This window comes from Mastigoproctus giganteus, chromosome 13 (genome assembly GCF_048544385.1).
Source record: "Mastigoproctus giganteus isolate SK-2022 chromosome 13, ASM4854438v1, whole genome shotgun sequence".
NCBI lineage: Eukaryota > Metazoa > Arthropoda > Arachnida > Uropygi > Thelyphonidae > Mastigoproctus > Mastigoproctus giganteus.
Window position 1 is genome coordinate 58,542,680 of NC_143587.1, and position 16,901 is coordinate 58,559,580.

A 16,901-nucleotide genomic window follows, 5' to 3' on the forward strand; every position below is an offset into this window, starting at 1 on the left:
ATTCTTTGCATCCAGTTTCTTGGTCACTGCATCATAGTAACCTGTTAGATTGGTTAGTAAAGACTGCCCCTTGATAAATCCATGCTATGACTGCAGTGTAATTGCATCCTTTCCAGATGGTCCTGCATTACTTCTTTAACCAGTGATTACATTATTTCCCCTGGAAACAGATGTTAAGGTAACAGATTTATAATTATTCATGTCGCCTTTTGATCTCCATTTATGAATTGGGGATACATTTGCACATCTCCACTAAATTGGGATCTCCCCTGAATCCAAGGATGCTCTCATAATTATGGCAATGGGTTTACTTACCTCCTTTGCTGCCTCTCTTAATATGATTGGATAGATCCCAACCACCCAAGATGCTTTTTTATGTTCAGCTCAACAATTTCTCTTCCACTTTTCTCTCAGTTTTCACAAAGTCATTTTGCTCCCCATTAGAGTTTGATTAACTTCTGGCATCCCCTCCTCTACAGAATTTTTCATTGCTTGCCTAACCTACTTTGTGAGGTGTTACTTTATGCCTTTGCTTGCCTAACCTCCTTTGTGAGTTGATTACAGACTAACCTAATGAAGCCATAGGCTTCTATATCACCTGATAATTTATATGCATCCCATGCATTTTTTTCTCTGCCACAATTCTCATCAGTTCGTCAACATTCATTTAGGCCTAAGTCTAGAATAGTATTTCTTAGTGGGTAGAAAAAGCCTAGTAGCTTTTATGATTACTTCCCCAAAATGGTTCCCATTTAAAATTTGCTTTTGGTACATCAGCAGCTAATCTCACTGCATAGAATTTAAAAGGCTGTCTGACATCACTGTGGTCACCCTTACAGAAGAAAAGCCCTTCCCTTTACCTCTAACACTAGTTACGTCTTTGAGTAAATACCATATCAGTACACTGTGATCACTGCAACCCAGTGGGTCTTCTACCTGCAGATTCTTAATGCATGAAGAATTGCTGCTGATAATCAGATCAAGAGTATTGCATCCTCTCTTGGTGCTTCTCTAACATGCTGTTGCAGAAAACAGTCACCCAATAAATCCACAAAAGTCTTCCTAGTCTGTGAGTGACCAACCCACAAGTTGCAATCAATATCGGGAAAGTTAAAATCCCTCATTATAAGACATTCTGCTTTATTGGCTCACTCTATTTCTTTGTATAGTTGTTTGTTATACTCATCATCATCATTAGGTCTATAACACACTCTCATTTTTGTTTTCCTAGTGCTTATGTCACACCAAACTGACTCAGCATTGCACTGGCTACCCATGTCAACCAGATGTACTGCCTTAGATTTAATATGCTTTTAACTAAAGCATAACAGTTCTTTCCTCCCCTATTCTGTCTGTCCTTTCTATACACATTGTACTCCCCATACTCATATTCTGCATCCTTTATGTCAGAGTGACACAGTCTCTGATATTCCTACAATGTCTGCATTTTATGTGTACATGCAAGTATACATGCACCTGTTCTAACTCTTAGTTACTCAACACAGCTCATGTATTTACTTGTTCCATGATGATCCACACCACCTTACTTTCCAGACTGCTGTACATTCTAATATAGTGGTTCCCAAACTACTGAGATCTATGGACCCTTTCAAAAATCAAAGAAAAGTGTTCACAGACCCCTTCAAATACCAAAAAATGTTTGCACGACCATATATATATATATATGGTCGACCACCATTTTGCACCCCCCCCCCCGGAACTGGTCTACTGAACCCCAGGGGTCCATTGACCCCAATTTTGGGAAACGCTGTTCTAATAGAAACCATGCAAGAATCACTTTCACTTCTGCTGCTTTAGTTAATCTATTAGTTTGTTCACCTAAGGCTGCCTGAATAGCATCAGCAAATATTCTTGCACTCCTTCTATTTAAGTGTATCCCATATGTAAAAAGAATCCCTCCTGTTAACAAGCAGAGACCACAACAAGAAAAATTCCACCCCATGAGCCTTGCACAGTTTCTCCAGAAATGATTGATAAGACTCTCAACATGTATTCTCTCCTGTTGTGTCTGGAGAGAATCGCAGACACTTTGAAATTTAATCCAAACATGTGTTTTTTTCCCAACCTCACCCTCTATTTTTTAAAGAAGTCTACAGATCTTGTACTTTTAATATCATTAGTGTCAAGGTGTACAACAATATCACCTTTTATCCCCTTAAAATATGATATCTGCTGTATGTCATCTACTTTTGCCACTGGCAGACATACCCTGGTCTTATTCCACCTTTTCTTTTTGCACCATACATTTCCAGTTTCCCTGACAATAGAGTCACTAACAATAACTAACTCCTGTGAGACTAATGCATTCTGCCTTGGAGATTGCATATACATGCACCTGTTCTTACTCTTAGTTACCCCAACACAGCTCATGTATTGGGGTAACTCTGGTGACTGATGCAGAAGAGTAAGCTCTGGCATTGAGTTGGACAGCTGAGAATTTGGTGGATCCCCCATTTTCATTCCTTCAAGGACATCCACCCTGTTCTTCAAGCTTTCAATAATACCCATCAGAATGCTGAGTTCATGCCTAATTTCTTCACACTCTTTGCATTGAATACACACAAAGACACCCCTCTTTGACTGTATAATGTCCTGTCCCACATAAGCTGCAAACATCATACAAGTAGCACATTTTGTATAGCTGTGACTCACAGAACCACCTCTTTAGTTCTCCAAATCACACCACTCCTGCTGAGCGATTGCTTTGCTGTTCTAGTCTGAGGCATGATTTCCATTTAAATTCAATTTAATTTGAGAATACTGCACTAAACTAATAGATACCTAAATGCAATAATATGTATTATGCTATCAAGTTTAAGTTATAAGTATTATGCTATACCGCATTACATTTGCAGAGTTTTAAAGAACCTTCAAGCTACTTATTTACCACAATTAAAACCCTATAATTCCACTACCATGCACTACTCTACTAGATAAATGATATGCTATTTATGCCAAATCACAGCTACAAACACTCTACAAATATTTAGTTGTAACTTACAAAACCTCTAGCTAAATTTTAAAAATCAGTTAATAAACATGACTAGGGCTATTAAATTATTTATTGAACACAATTTAATATGTTAATTAAGCCAAAAAGCTTATTTATTTCCAAGTGCTTGAAATTTTTTGTCTGCACAGTTCGTAGCCTGACTCTAAATATTCCAAAGTGAAAACATTTCAATGACATCACAACTTGAAAACAACTGGCTGAAACATTATTCTTGTACATCTTAATTAGATATCACAATTGTGTGTAACTTTTGTATTAAGTTAAAATCCAAGTTAAAACAGTGGATTAAGATGGAATAAAAATTTTCCCATTTTTCATATTTCTCCACTTGCAACTTGCTGGAGACATTTTATCACAAATCCAATTCTGGACTGTTATGACCTTACCTTGTAAATACTAAAGTTGCTCTCTTTATTTTACCCTTTGTTTGTATGTATTTGTTATGTAATTCTAACAAGATGAATAAAACTGGATTTAATCATTAGCATTTAGTAAAGTTTAAAACTTAAACAACAGTGATTACATTTATATAACTTTATTATTTCATAAAGTTACATTTTAATAAATTCACATAACTTTATAAATGATTAAATTTATATAAATTTATTTTAAATAGCATGTCCCTGTCTTTAATTTTGCCAAGATCCAGTTTACAGATGCCAAACAATCACTGTTCCCATATAAGGTGCAATGGACAAAAGGTTAATTCAATTACTTCTATTCTTCCTTTTAAAGTCAAACCATTACATTGTGATAATTTTATTGTTACTGCATAATAAACTGTAAATAAAGTAGATTACTATAGAAGGTGTGATCAAAAGGTTAAGGGTCTGACTTTGTACTCTGACTCATGAATCAATCAATTATCTTCAGTCAGGCTGAATTAGCAACTATTCAATAAAAGGTGTTATATGTAGTTTTGTTGCATTTTAAAATGAGTGATTTTAACAAGCAGCAAATTTGCATCAAATTTTACTGCAAATTAGAGAAAATTACATCCGAACCCTACAAAATGGTAAAAACAGCTTTCAGAGAACATACTATGTGCCATCCAAAGACTTTTCAGTGGTTTGCAAAGTTTAAAGATGGCCACTTGTCTGTTGAAGCTGATCCTCACTCTAGCTACCTTTCAACAACCAGTGATTCAATCACTTGTGCTTTTGATGTGATCAGGAGTAATCAGCACTTAACTATCTGTGAAACTGCTATTGAAAATGTCAATCAATTTTCACACAAGATTTGGGAATGCCACACACTTCAGCCAAGTTTACGCCTTGCATCCTCACTGATGATTAGAGATAGTGATGAGCTCTTGTATGTCAGGATCTTTGTCAAAGTGCTGCTGTTGATCCATACTTTGTTTCTTGTATCATTACCAGTGACTATAACCCAGAACAAAGGTCTAGTCCTCTTAATGGAAAACTCAATCTTCTCAAAGTCCAAAAAAAGCAATCCAATCGCAATCTTATTTGATTGCGACTGGATTGCAATTAGGATGATCTTAATTGATCATCCTTATTGTATTTTTTGACTTAAAAGGTATTGTTCATTATGAATGAACTTAAAAGGTATTGTTCGTTACGAATTTGTCCTGCATGATCAAACAGTGAACCAGGAATACAAAAAAGCAGTTCAATGGTGATTGCATGATGCCATTTGGAGAAAACAGTTGAAAAAGGGCTTCAAGAAACTGGTGCTTGCATCATGACAATGCCATTCACACTTGGCACTTTCCATTTAAGAATTTCTTGCAAAGTACTCTGTTACTGTGGTTTCCCATTTGCTATACTTACTAGATTTAGCTCTCTGTTATTCTCCCTGTTCAAGCTTAGTTTCCCCGCCCAAAAGATCACAGATTTGCAGCAACTTAGGAAATAATCCAGAATGTGAAATTATCAGGAATGCTTCCAGAAGTTGTAGAAGTGTATATTGGTATATACAATGTCAAGGAAACTATTTCAAAGGAGATTTATGCAAATAGATAGTAAGCTTCATCATTTCCCAAATATTAGTTTAGTGCCTGAACTTTTTTGATCACACCTTGTACAATGGGACTACCATAGGAGATTTCCTATGGTGGTCCCATTATATGAGGTGTGATTTAGACTAAGGCGCGATATGAGGTGTGATATAATTTTGAAAAGGTTAAACTATTTAATATTTTCATGTGAAAATATTAAATATGATTAGATGATTAGAATGTATTTTTTAAGACTACAGTACTACTGTTGCATTTTGCCATTAAAATTGTAGTCTTTTATTTTTTACCATGGCAAAATAGTAAAGATATTAGCATTAGTAGAGGCATATGATGCAAGAAAGCAAGCTTATGCAGCATCATAAGAAAAAATATAAGAAAACATGCAGAATTAAAATATTCTGTTTATGTTATAGGTAGTGTTTAACAAACTGTGTTCATAAGGGAGATTTAAAGAGGGATTTGATGAATGACTAATAAAAAATCTGTCACTTAAGAGAGGGTGATCTTTACTAGAGGGGAGCTGTTTAATGTAGGCTTTACTGTATAATTATATTAATTCTCAGTATTTATCCAATACAAATAAAATACTACCACTGAGCAGAGTTTCCAAAAATTCCTTTAGCAATGGGATTGTATGTATATCCATGCCTGGTGCATCTCTCTGTCATAAATAAAAAAAGTTTATATCCATTAAATATTAAAATATATAACAACAACAATAAAAATTAGAAGGAAAAAAAGTTTTAATTTTTAAGTTGTCATCAAACAGACATCCTTTATCCCAATTATTAAAAGCCTATTTTTTTTTATTGGGACACTTCAAACCCACTAAAATATAAATAAATGAGTCAACAGTACAGCCTCATAATGGTTTATTATAAAAACATAGAATAATAAGCAAAAATAAATGCACAAGGCATAATACATTACAAAGTCGAAATTCACTATAGAACGTTCAGTGAAAACACACCATTTTTTGTTTGTAATAGTGAACCAGAATCGTAGTATGAATGGCATCAATTTAGTTGTATCTCATATTGTGACTACCTTCATGAGTTACATGTATTGCACTACCTCAAATAAGTAATGCTTCACCAATGGAGAAGACTGTTATTCTCAGCAGATACCACTACCCAGATGGCACCGTTTCAAGGCTTACTGGCCTATCACTGGTGGGTAAGCAGGTACCCTGGCGTTGCAATCATGCCAAACCAGTTATGAAGTATAACTCCACAATATGAGAAATTCCAAAAGGTTACATAGTAATAGTTACTAAGCAAAAATAAATGCACACGGCATAATACATTATGAATTTCAAATTCACCATAGAATATTCATCGAAAATACACCATTCTTTGTTTGTAATAGGGAACCACAATTTTAGTATAGTGAATTTAAAATTCGTAATGTATTATGCTTTTTGCATTTATTTTTCCTTAGTAACTATTACTATGAACACCTTTTGGCATCTCTCATATTGTGGAGTTATACTTCATAACTGGGGTGGCATGATTGCAACACCAGGGTACCTGTCCACCCACCTTCCTAAAATGAGGCTTCTGGACCTGTATGCAAAGCTCAAGATATGGCCTGACCATTACCTTATACAATGGGATAATCACCTTACCCCTGCTAGCAAAATTCCTGTATATCATTGACAAAACCCCATGAGCTTTCCTGGCAGCCTGTTTGCATTGCTCAGAGAACTTCATATCTGGCTGCACAATTACCCCCAAGTCTTTTTCATTTTCCACTAACTTGAGTGTAGTACCACACAGTTGGTACATTACTCTGGAGTTACTGCTACCCATATGCAGTATTTTGCATTTATCAATGCTAAACTTCAATTGCCCTTTCCATCTGCCTAACTTTTCTAGTCCATCTGCCTAACTTTTCTAGATCCTGTTGCAGTACCATACTGTAGTACTGTCATTAACTACCCTGCCAACCTTTGTATCATCTGCAATCTTGGACATTAAGCCTGATATGGCTTCATCAATATCATTGATAAATATAGAAAACAAAAATGGGCCTCACGTGGACTAATGTTATTAGTGAATTCCCTGGGGGAATCTACTAATAACATTAGTCCATGAAAAGTAATGTCCATTGACTACAACTCTCTGTCTTCTCCCACTCAACCATCCCTTTATCCATAGCAACAACTTGCCCTTAAGGCTACGCTGCTCCAATTCGTACAGCAAGCTTTTATGTGCAATAGTATCAAAAGCTCTCTTGAAATCCAAATAGATGATATCAAAATTATTTTTTGCATCCAGTTCCTTTGTGACCACATTGTAGCAACCGATGAAATTGGTCAAACCCATGCAGTATTTGGAGTATAAGTGCGGCCTTATTTACATGATCCAACAGTGCTTCTTTAACCAGTGACTTCATTATTTTCCCTAGAACAGAAGTTAAACTAACCAGCTTGTAATTACTTGTGTCACCTTTCGATCCCCCTTTGTGAATTGGGAATGCATTTGCAATCTCCAGTTTGCAGGGACCTCCCCTGAGTCCAAGGATGTGCTCATAATCATGGCTAAGGGCCTGCTTGCTTCCTTCACTGCCTCCCTTAATATAACTGGATAGATCCCATCCACCCCAGGTGCCTTTCTTATGCTTAACTTCAACAACTTCTCCACTTTCCTCTCAGTTATTACAAATTCATTTAGCTCCCTGTTAGAGCTTGATAAACTTCTGGCATCCCCTTTCCTAAAGAATTCCTCATGTATAAATGTAGATACAAAATACTCATTCAGTTTGTCAGCAACCTGAGCAGGTTCATCAACAATCGAACCATCAATATCAAGTGAGCCAACCAGCTTCATCCCCCTCCTTCTAGAGTTTACATAAATAAAGAAGTCTTTGCTGTTTTTGTCTGCATTCTTTGCCAAAGATTTCTTGTAATCTGCCTCCATTGGTGTGACCTCCTTTGTGACTTCATTACATACTAACTTATATCTACCATAAGTTTCTGTGTCGCCCCATTATGTATACGCACCCCATGCACTTTTCTTCACTGTAACGAGTTTCATCAGTTCATCTGACATCCATTTTTCATACCAACAAAGAAACACTCTCCAACCTTGAAGAGTGTTTCTTTGTTGGTATGAAAAGCCTAGTAGCTTCTTTGATTACTTTCCTGAATACTTTCCATTTAGAATTTGCTGTTTGTAATATCATCAGTTGGTCCCACTGAACAAAATTTAAAACTTGTCTGAGACCTCTGTAGTCACCCTTACAAAAGCAAAAGCCTTTCCCTTTACACTTGATAGTAATTATGCGTTTAATTAAATTCCATAATAGTACACTGTGATCACCGTCACCCAGTGGAACTTTTACCTGCAGATTCTTTATGCATATAGAATCACTGCTGATAACCAGATAAAGATTATTGCTTCCTCTTGTTGCCTCTCTAATGTGCTGTTGCAGAAAACAGCCATCCAAGAAATCCACAAAAGTCTTGCTAGTGTGTGAGTGACCAATCCACAAATTACAGCCAATACCTGGAAAGTTAAACTCCTCCATTATGAGACATTGTGATTTGCTGGCTCACTCTATTTACTTGTATAGCTAATAGTAGTAGTAGTAGTAGTGGCATGTGATGCAAGAAAGCAAATGTATGAGCTTATGCAGCATCAGCGAACAAAAAAAAAAAAAAAAAAAAAAAAAAATCACACCATTCTCTCCAAATGCCTGTCCAGTTCCTCCTTAAATTTATTCAACCTATCAACTTCCACAACAACAGATGGAAGTTTGTTCCAGCAATCAACCACCCGCTGGCTAAAGGCAAATTTCTGCGCATCTATTCTACATCTGTCTTTTCTTAATTTGAATTTATGCTCCCTTAGGTTCGTAATCTGAACAAGTGGAAGGATCCCATCAGAATTCAGCGTGCTCAACCCGTTCAAGGCCTTATATACCTCAATCAGATCACCGCGTAGGTGCCTAGTCTCCAGCCACTGCAATTTGCAGAACTTAAGCCTCTCTTGGTAAGAGGATCCCTTCATTCCCCTCACCAATCTTGTTGCCCTTCTCTGTACACGCTCAAGTAAATCTACATCCTTCCTAAAATGAGGCCTCCAGACCTGTACGCAGTACTCAAGGCGTGGCCTGACCATTGCCTTATACAAAGGGATAATCACCTCCTTTTCCCTACTAGCAAAATTCCTGCATATCATTGACAATACCCCATGACTTGCTCTGGCAGCCTGTCTTCCTTTCTCAGAAAACTTCATATCTGCCTGCATAATTACTCCCAGGTCTTTTTCATTTTCTACTACCTTAAGTGTAGTACCACACAGTTGGTACGTTTCTCTGGGGTTACTTCTACCCATATGCATTACTTTGCATTTGTCAAGGTTAAACTTCAGTTGCCACTTCTTAGCCCATCTGCTCAAATTATCTAGATCCTGTTGCAGTAGCACATTGCCATTACTGTCATTAACAACCCTGCCAATCTTTGTATCATCTGCAAACTTCGACATTAAGCCTGATATACCTTCATCAATATCATTGATAAATATACAAAACAACAGTGGACCCAACACCGAACCCTGTGGGACACCACTAATAACATTAGTCCAAGAAGAGCAGCACCCATTGATTACCACCCTCTGTCTTCTCCCACTTAACCATCCTTTTATCCATTGTAGCAACTTACCCTTAATACCATTCTACTCCAATTTGTACAATAGTCTTCCATGCACAACAGTGTCAAAAGCTTTCCTGAAATCCAAATATATGATATCAAAATTATTTTTTGCATCCAGTTCCTTTGTAACCACATCATAATATCCTATCAAATTTGTCAGACAAGACTTTCCCTTAACAAACCCATGCTGTGTCTGAATTATTGCTGCAGTCTTGTCTAGATGATCCTGCAATGCATCTTTAACCAGCGACTCCATTATTTTACCCGGAACAGAAGTTAAACTAACTGGTCTGTAATTACTCATGTCACCCTTCGATCCCCCTTTGTGAATTGGGGATACATTTGCACATCTCCAGTCTGTGGGAACCTCCCCCGAGTCCAAGGATGCTCTCATAATTATGGCTAAGGGTTTGCTTAGTTGCTTTGCCGCCTCCTTTAATATAACTGGATAGATCCCATCCACCCCAGGTGCTTTTCTTACGTTTAACTTCAACAATTTTTCTTCCACTTTGCTCTCAGTTATTACAAAATCATTAAGTATCTTGCTACAATTTGATAACCTTCTGCCATTTTCAAACCTTAATAATTCCTCACGTGTGAATGTAGATGCAAAATACTCACTCAGTTTGTTTGCTATCTGAGCAGGATCATCAACAGTCGAACCATCGATGTCGAGTGGACCAATCAGATTCATTCCCTATAGGAATTGGTATACTTATCACAGTCATTAGGCCTATAACACACTCCTCCTCTCATTTATGCATCTAGTTTTTAATTTTTTCATTTAGTTTCACTCTTAACTAGCCCATGACACCACTTTAGCATTAGTAGAGACATTTGATGCAAGAAAGCAAGCTTATGCAGCATCAGCCAAAAAAAAAAAAAAAAACCCACTTCACCCCTCTGTTCATTCAAAATACCTGTCCAGCTGAGCCTTAAACTTATTTAGGCTATCAACCTCCACTACAAGGGATGGAAGTCTGTTCCACCAACCAACCACCCGCTGGTTAAAGGCAAATTTCCGCACATCTATCCTACATCTGTCTTTCCTCAATTTCAATTTATGCCCTCTCAGGTGATTATTCTGAGCTAGAGGAAGAATCCCATCAGCATTGAGCATGCTCAAACCATTCAAGGCTTTATACACCTCTATCAGATCACCTCGCTGGTGCCTAGTCTCCAGACACTGTAATTTGCAAAACTTAAGCCTTTCTTCGTAAGAGCACCCCCCTTTGTTTCATTCAATAATCTTGTTGCCCTTCTCTGTACTCGTTCCAGCAGCTCTACATCCTTCTTGAAATGAGGCCACCAGACCTGTATACAGTACTCTAGGTGTGGTCTGACCATTGCCTTATACAAGGGAATAATCACCTCCTTATCCCTGCTGGAAAAATTCCTGTATATCATTGACAATACTCCATGAGCTACTCTTGCAGCCCATCTGCACTGCTCAGAGAACTTCATATCTGCCTGCACAACCACCCCCAGGTCCCTTTCATTCTCTACCACTGTCAGTGTAGTACCACAGAGTTGATACATTGCTCTGGGGTTGCTGTTTCCCATGTGTAGTACTTTACATTTGTCAATGTTAAACTTCATTTGCCACCTCTCAACCCATCTGCTCAACCTTTCCAGAGCCTGTTGCAGCAGCATAGTGTCAGTAGTGTCCTTGACAACCCTGCCAACCTTTGTATCGTCTGCAAACTTGGACATTAATCCCGATATACCATCATCAATATCATTTATAAATACAGAAAACAATAATGGACCCAACACTGAGCACTGAGGGACTCCACCAATAACATTAGTCCACGATGAGCAGTGTCCATTGATTACCACTCTCTGTCTTCTCCCCCTCAACCACACCTTTATCCACAGCAGCAATTTGCCTCCAATGCCACACTGCTCCAATTTGTGTAGCAGTCTTCCATGTGCAACAGTATCAAAAGCCTTTCTAAGATCCAAGTATATAATATCAAAGCTATTCCCTGCATCCAGTTCTTTTTGACTGCATCATAGTATCCAATCAAATTGGTCAGGCAAGACTTCCTCTTAACAAAGCCATGCTGTGTCCGAGCTATAACTGAAGTCTTGTCTAAATGATCCTGCAGTGCTTCTTTAACCAGTGCCTCCATTAATTTTCCTGGAACAGAAGTTAAGCTCACAGGTCTATAATTACTTGTGTCAGCCTTTGATCCTCCTTTGTGAATTGGGGTCACATTTGCACATTTCCAGTCTATGGGTACCTCCCCTGAGTCCAAGGAAGCTCTCATAATTATGGCTAAGGGTTTGCTTACTTCCTTTGCTGCCTCCTTTAATATAACTGGATAGATCCCATCCACCCCGGGTGCCTTTCTTGTGTTTATCTTCAACAATTTCTCCTCCACTTTACTCCCAGTTATTTCAAGATTCTGTAGCTTACTGCTAGAGTTGAATACACCTCTGGCATTCCCCTCGCTGAATAACTCCTCATGTGTGAATGTCGATGCAAAATATTCATTTAGTTTGTTAGCTACCTGAGCAGGATCATCAACAGTTGACCCATCAATATCAAGTGGACCAATCTGATTCATCCCCTTCCTTCTAGAGTTTACATAAGTAAAGAACTCTTTGCTGTTTTTCTTTGCATCCCTTGCCAGGGATTTCTCGTAATCTGCCTTCGCCTGCCTAACCTCCTTTGTAACTTGGTTGCATATCAACTTGTATCTATCATAGGCTTCTGTGTCATGTGTTAATTTGTAAGTATCCCATGCATTTTTCTTTTCTGCCATATGCCTCATTAGTTCATCTGACATCCATTTTGGCCTAAACCTTGAACAATATTTCTTAGTTGGTATGTAAAGCCTAGTAGCTTCCAAGATAAGTTCTTTGAATGCTTCCCATTTTGAATTTGCTGTTGGTAACATCATCAGTTGGTCCCACTGTATAGAATTTAAATACTGTCTCAGTCCATCGTAGTCGCCTTTACGGAAGCAATAACCCTTTCCTTTACCCCTAATGGTAGTTACCTCTTTGAGTAAATCCCACTTCAGCACACTGTGATCACTGCCACCTAGTGGTTCATTTATCTGCAGATTCTTAATGCATGAAGAATCACTGCTGATAATCAAATCAAGAGTATTACTCCCTCTAGTTGCCTCCCGAACATGCTGATGTAGAAAACAATCATCCAATAAATCCACAAAAGCCCTGCTAGTGTGTGAGTGACCAGCCCCCAAATTCCAGTCAATATCTGGGAAATTAAAATCTCCCATTATAAGACTCTCTGATTTACTGGCCCACTCTATTTCCCTGTACAGTTTCTTATTATACTCATCAGAGTCATTAGGCCTATAGCACACTCCTACTCTCAATTTTGATCTCCCAATGCTTATGTCACACCAAACTGACTCAACACTGCACTGTCCAGCGATGTCCACTGGCTTCACTTCCTTGGTTTTTATGTGTTTCTTAACTAATAGCATAACCCCCCCTTCCTATCCTGTCTATCCTTTCTGTAGACGTTGTACTCCCCAAATTCCAGTTCTGCATCCCTTATATCTGTGTGACACCACGTCTCTGATATCCCAACAATATCTGCCTTTGATGTTTTGAGCAATGCCTCAAATTCATCAAATTTATTTACTAAACTCCTAGCATTGGTGTACACGCAAGTATACCTGCACCTGTTTCTATTCTTAGCTACCCTAACACAACCCATGTGTTTACTTGTACCGCAATGGCTCCCAGCAGTCTCTAAAATATCATGCATCTTGTTTTTCAGGCTTCTGCTCATTCTAATAGAAGCAGTGCAAGAATCTCTTTCACCTCTGCCAGTGGCTACTGTCAATCTATTGGTCTTTGTCTGCCCCCAAGCTAGCAGTTTTCCGACCCACCTAACACTGCCTCGATAGCATCAGCAAATATTCTTGCACCCTTTCTATTTAAGTGTATCCCATCCCTGTAGAAGCAATCTCTCCTGTTAATAAGTACAGTCCAGGCTGAAAAAAATTCTCCCCCTTGAGCCTTGCACAATCTTTCCAGGGCCGAATTGATTGACAAGGCTCTCATCATACACTCCCTCCTATCGTGTCTGGGCAGAATTGCAGACACTTTCAAATTCAACCCTAATTCTCGGCTTTTGTTCAACAGTGACCTGTACTTGTTAAGTAATTCTGCCGGTCTCCTACTCTTAATATCATTAGTGCCAACGTGTACAACTATATCACCTTTTGTGCCCTTAAAAGATGATATTCGCTCTACAACGTCATCAACCTTTGCCCCTGGCAGACATACCCTGGTCCTGTTCCACCTATCCTTTTTACAAAGCATGTTCCCACTTATTTCCATTTTTCACTTATACAATTGTACTTTCTTTTCCCACTTTTCACTTATACAACTGTACTTTCTTTTATTGATCATTACTTGGAATCTATTTATGTATCTCTCATATTTGCAGTATTAACTCTTTCAGCAATGAGTCTGCTGCACATGTCCTGGGTACTCATCCCCAACCACTCAGCAGTGAATTGTTGATAGTGGCAAGCTCTCCGGAAGGAGTTTTTTGTGGAATTTAAAATTTTGCAAAAAATGAAAACAAACTCTGTAGACAAATGTTTTAAAATATTAATGTGTTCTTATTTTGAATTTATTGCCCAATATAAAAGTAAAATTGTTATCAAAAATCAAATCATCAAAATTTTTTAAAAAATTCAAAAAAAAGGACACAAAAATTTATAAATAAAACTATTGCTACTTTTTTTTCATGCAATATCCTCTAATTTATGTGTTACTTTATTTGCTTTATTTGGTTTTATCGAAATTTGAATTCTACAGAAATTCTTGAATTTTGTCTTATGAAGTCCAAGTTGAACAACTGTAGTCAATAAGGTGTGAACTTCAATTTTCAAAGATATTTTCATGTTGTCATCTATTATAAATTGTGTCTACAATTAGTTGGAAACATAGATAAGAGAGGGAGAGCAGTACATATGATAAAAATTCCAAGGCATTTTAGTTGGCAAAGGATACAAAGAAGCACATTTATATATCATCAGCAAAAAAAAAAAAAAAAAAAGAGAGGGGGGGCTACTGACATCATCTGTCCATCCCTTCTTAACTTGTCTAGCCATTCCTTGAATTTATTCAACCTATCCACTTCCACAACACTAGATGGAAGTTTATTCCAGAAATCAATTACTTTCTGGCTGAAGCAAATTTTCGCACATCTATCCTACACAGCACCATCCTTTTCAATTTAAATTTATATCCTCTTATGTTTGAGCACATATAGATTAATTCATTTCATATATCAATTGACAACATAGATCTACTTTCCAGAGCCCACATTACACTAGATCTACTTATTCACTCCTGAAAGGGTTAATCAAAGATGAGAGATCACAGATAATGCCTTAACCATGTCATACAGATTGCATATTTTTTTTTTTGGTACTTGAAGTACCAGACATATATTTTAGATACTCATACCAACTATGTGTGTGTGTGTGTCCAACATGTCAGTGCGTTGCTGATCTATACCATTTGACAAAATTCTCTTTTGCACATCAGTTGACTTCTCATTCTCCACCTTCACTTTAATTCAGCTCATTTCACAATACCCGAGATTCTGTATTTTAATTGGGCTTATCAGCTGATTCTTACTATGTGACATACAATTTATCAAAAAATCCAGTATAACCAGGATAAATGCACAATAACATAAAGGTAATTTGGCAAAGGTAAAGAAAGCCAACATGAAAACTGTGGGAAACTTCAGTAAACTTAATGGGCAAACTTGTTTCCTGCTACCGCAGTTTCTCCCTGCACTCTCGGTAAACAGATGGTGTGTGTTAATGGTAGTGGCAGTAGAAGTCGATAATGATGTACTGATTAGTTTTTTCTCATTATTAAAAGCAGATTATTGGAGTTCGTGAGGGTAATGTAAATTTCACAGCTGAAATTTACTTAAGGTACACCCTCCAGACTGCCTCAGTCTTAGGGTGTTTATCCCCCCACTTCCTGCTGTTTTAATCTGATAGGAAAACAACTTCTACTGCCACTACTGATAACAAGCACTGTCTATAGAAGCCATTTTTGTATCGGGTTAAAACAGTGCGAAAGGAGAATAAACACCCTAAGACTGAGGCAGTCTGGAGGGTGTACCTGTAAGTAAATTTCAGCCCACTCATTATCTCCGATAATCTGCTTTTAATAATGAGAAAAAACTAATCAATACATCGTTATCGACTTCTACTGCCACTACCGATAACACACACCATCTGTTACTGAGAATGCAGGGAGAAACTAAGGTAGCGGGAACGCGTTTGCCCAGTAAGTTTAAAGTTACCCGTGGTTCTCATGTTGGCTTCCTTTACCTTAGCCGGTAATTTTAATAACCAGATTTAATAACTATTTTACAACAATAGTTACAGAAATTATAGCAAGAACCCAAAAGTTAAAATGTAAAAAAAAGAAAAAAAAAATCCTACCTGAAGGAGCTCAATAGTTTCTTGAGAAATTAATTCACCCTTGCATATAAGGCTCAAAAGTAATTCAATGAATGCATCAGGTCTTGTGTGCTTAGTCAACTAATACATAAAGAAACAGGTATTATACACATAAAAAGGAAATATAAATAATCTCTTTGTTTGAAGATTTTACATCGTAAGCTAAAGAAAACACACTCTTTAGGATTTGGAAAAGAATAAGAGAAGTTTACCTCAATATGATATATAGAACACTTCCACATGATAATCTTTTACAAATATTGATATCAACGTAGAACATATTGAGCATTATAGCTCTGGTTCATACTATCAAACTCTTTAGGATTAAAAATCTACTGTTAAACTGAAACTAGATGAAGAAAACAGTTGGAAATTATATTATTTTGTGATGCCTTTAAATGAATGTTAGCATAGATATTATTTTCCTAATGAAGAGACCAGGCAAAATGCATTAGCAGTCTTTCATTTGGACGGATTTTTAATAGCACATAGTAGCAAAACACAATTCACAAATAAAGTATTTCACACAAGTTGATATACATGATCTTCGTACATAAGAAATTGGAGTGTGAAGTGAAGGTAAGTCTGTTTATTTTTAAAGGGTAGCAATCTATGGAAACAATTCTCTCATAAGGAGAACAAGATTTAATACTTGTAAAAATGCTAATAGACATTTGTTGCCATTAATGTTGTGACATTAATGGCTTTAATGACAAGCTTTTGACAATTGAAGAAAGGTTC

The 16,901-nt window shown here is 37.2% G+C and overlaps 1 protein-coding gene across 1 annotated transcript in view; it reads right to left on the reverse strand.

Moving 5' to 3' along the window:
- Positions 1-16,901, reverse strand: part of LOC150076086 (BLOC-2 complex member HPS3) — a 198,507-nt gene that overhangs the window by 66,212 nt on the left and 115,394 nt on the right. Inside the window, exons 16-17 of the mRNA XM_090387254.1 lie at positions 16,143-16,241; positions 5,607-5,676 (exon numbers count right to left, since the gene is read on the reverse strand). Coding sequence (XP_090243380.1) covers positions 5,607-5,676; positions 16,143-16,241 — 169 coding nt within the window. The remainder of the gene's footprint in view (positions 1-5,606; positions 5,677-16,142; positions 16,242-16,901) is intronic.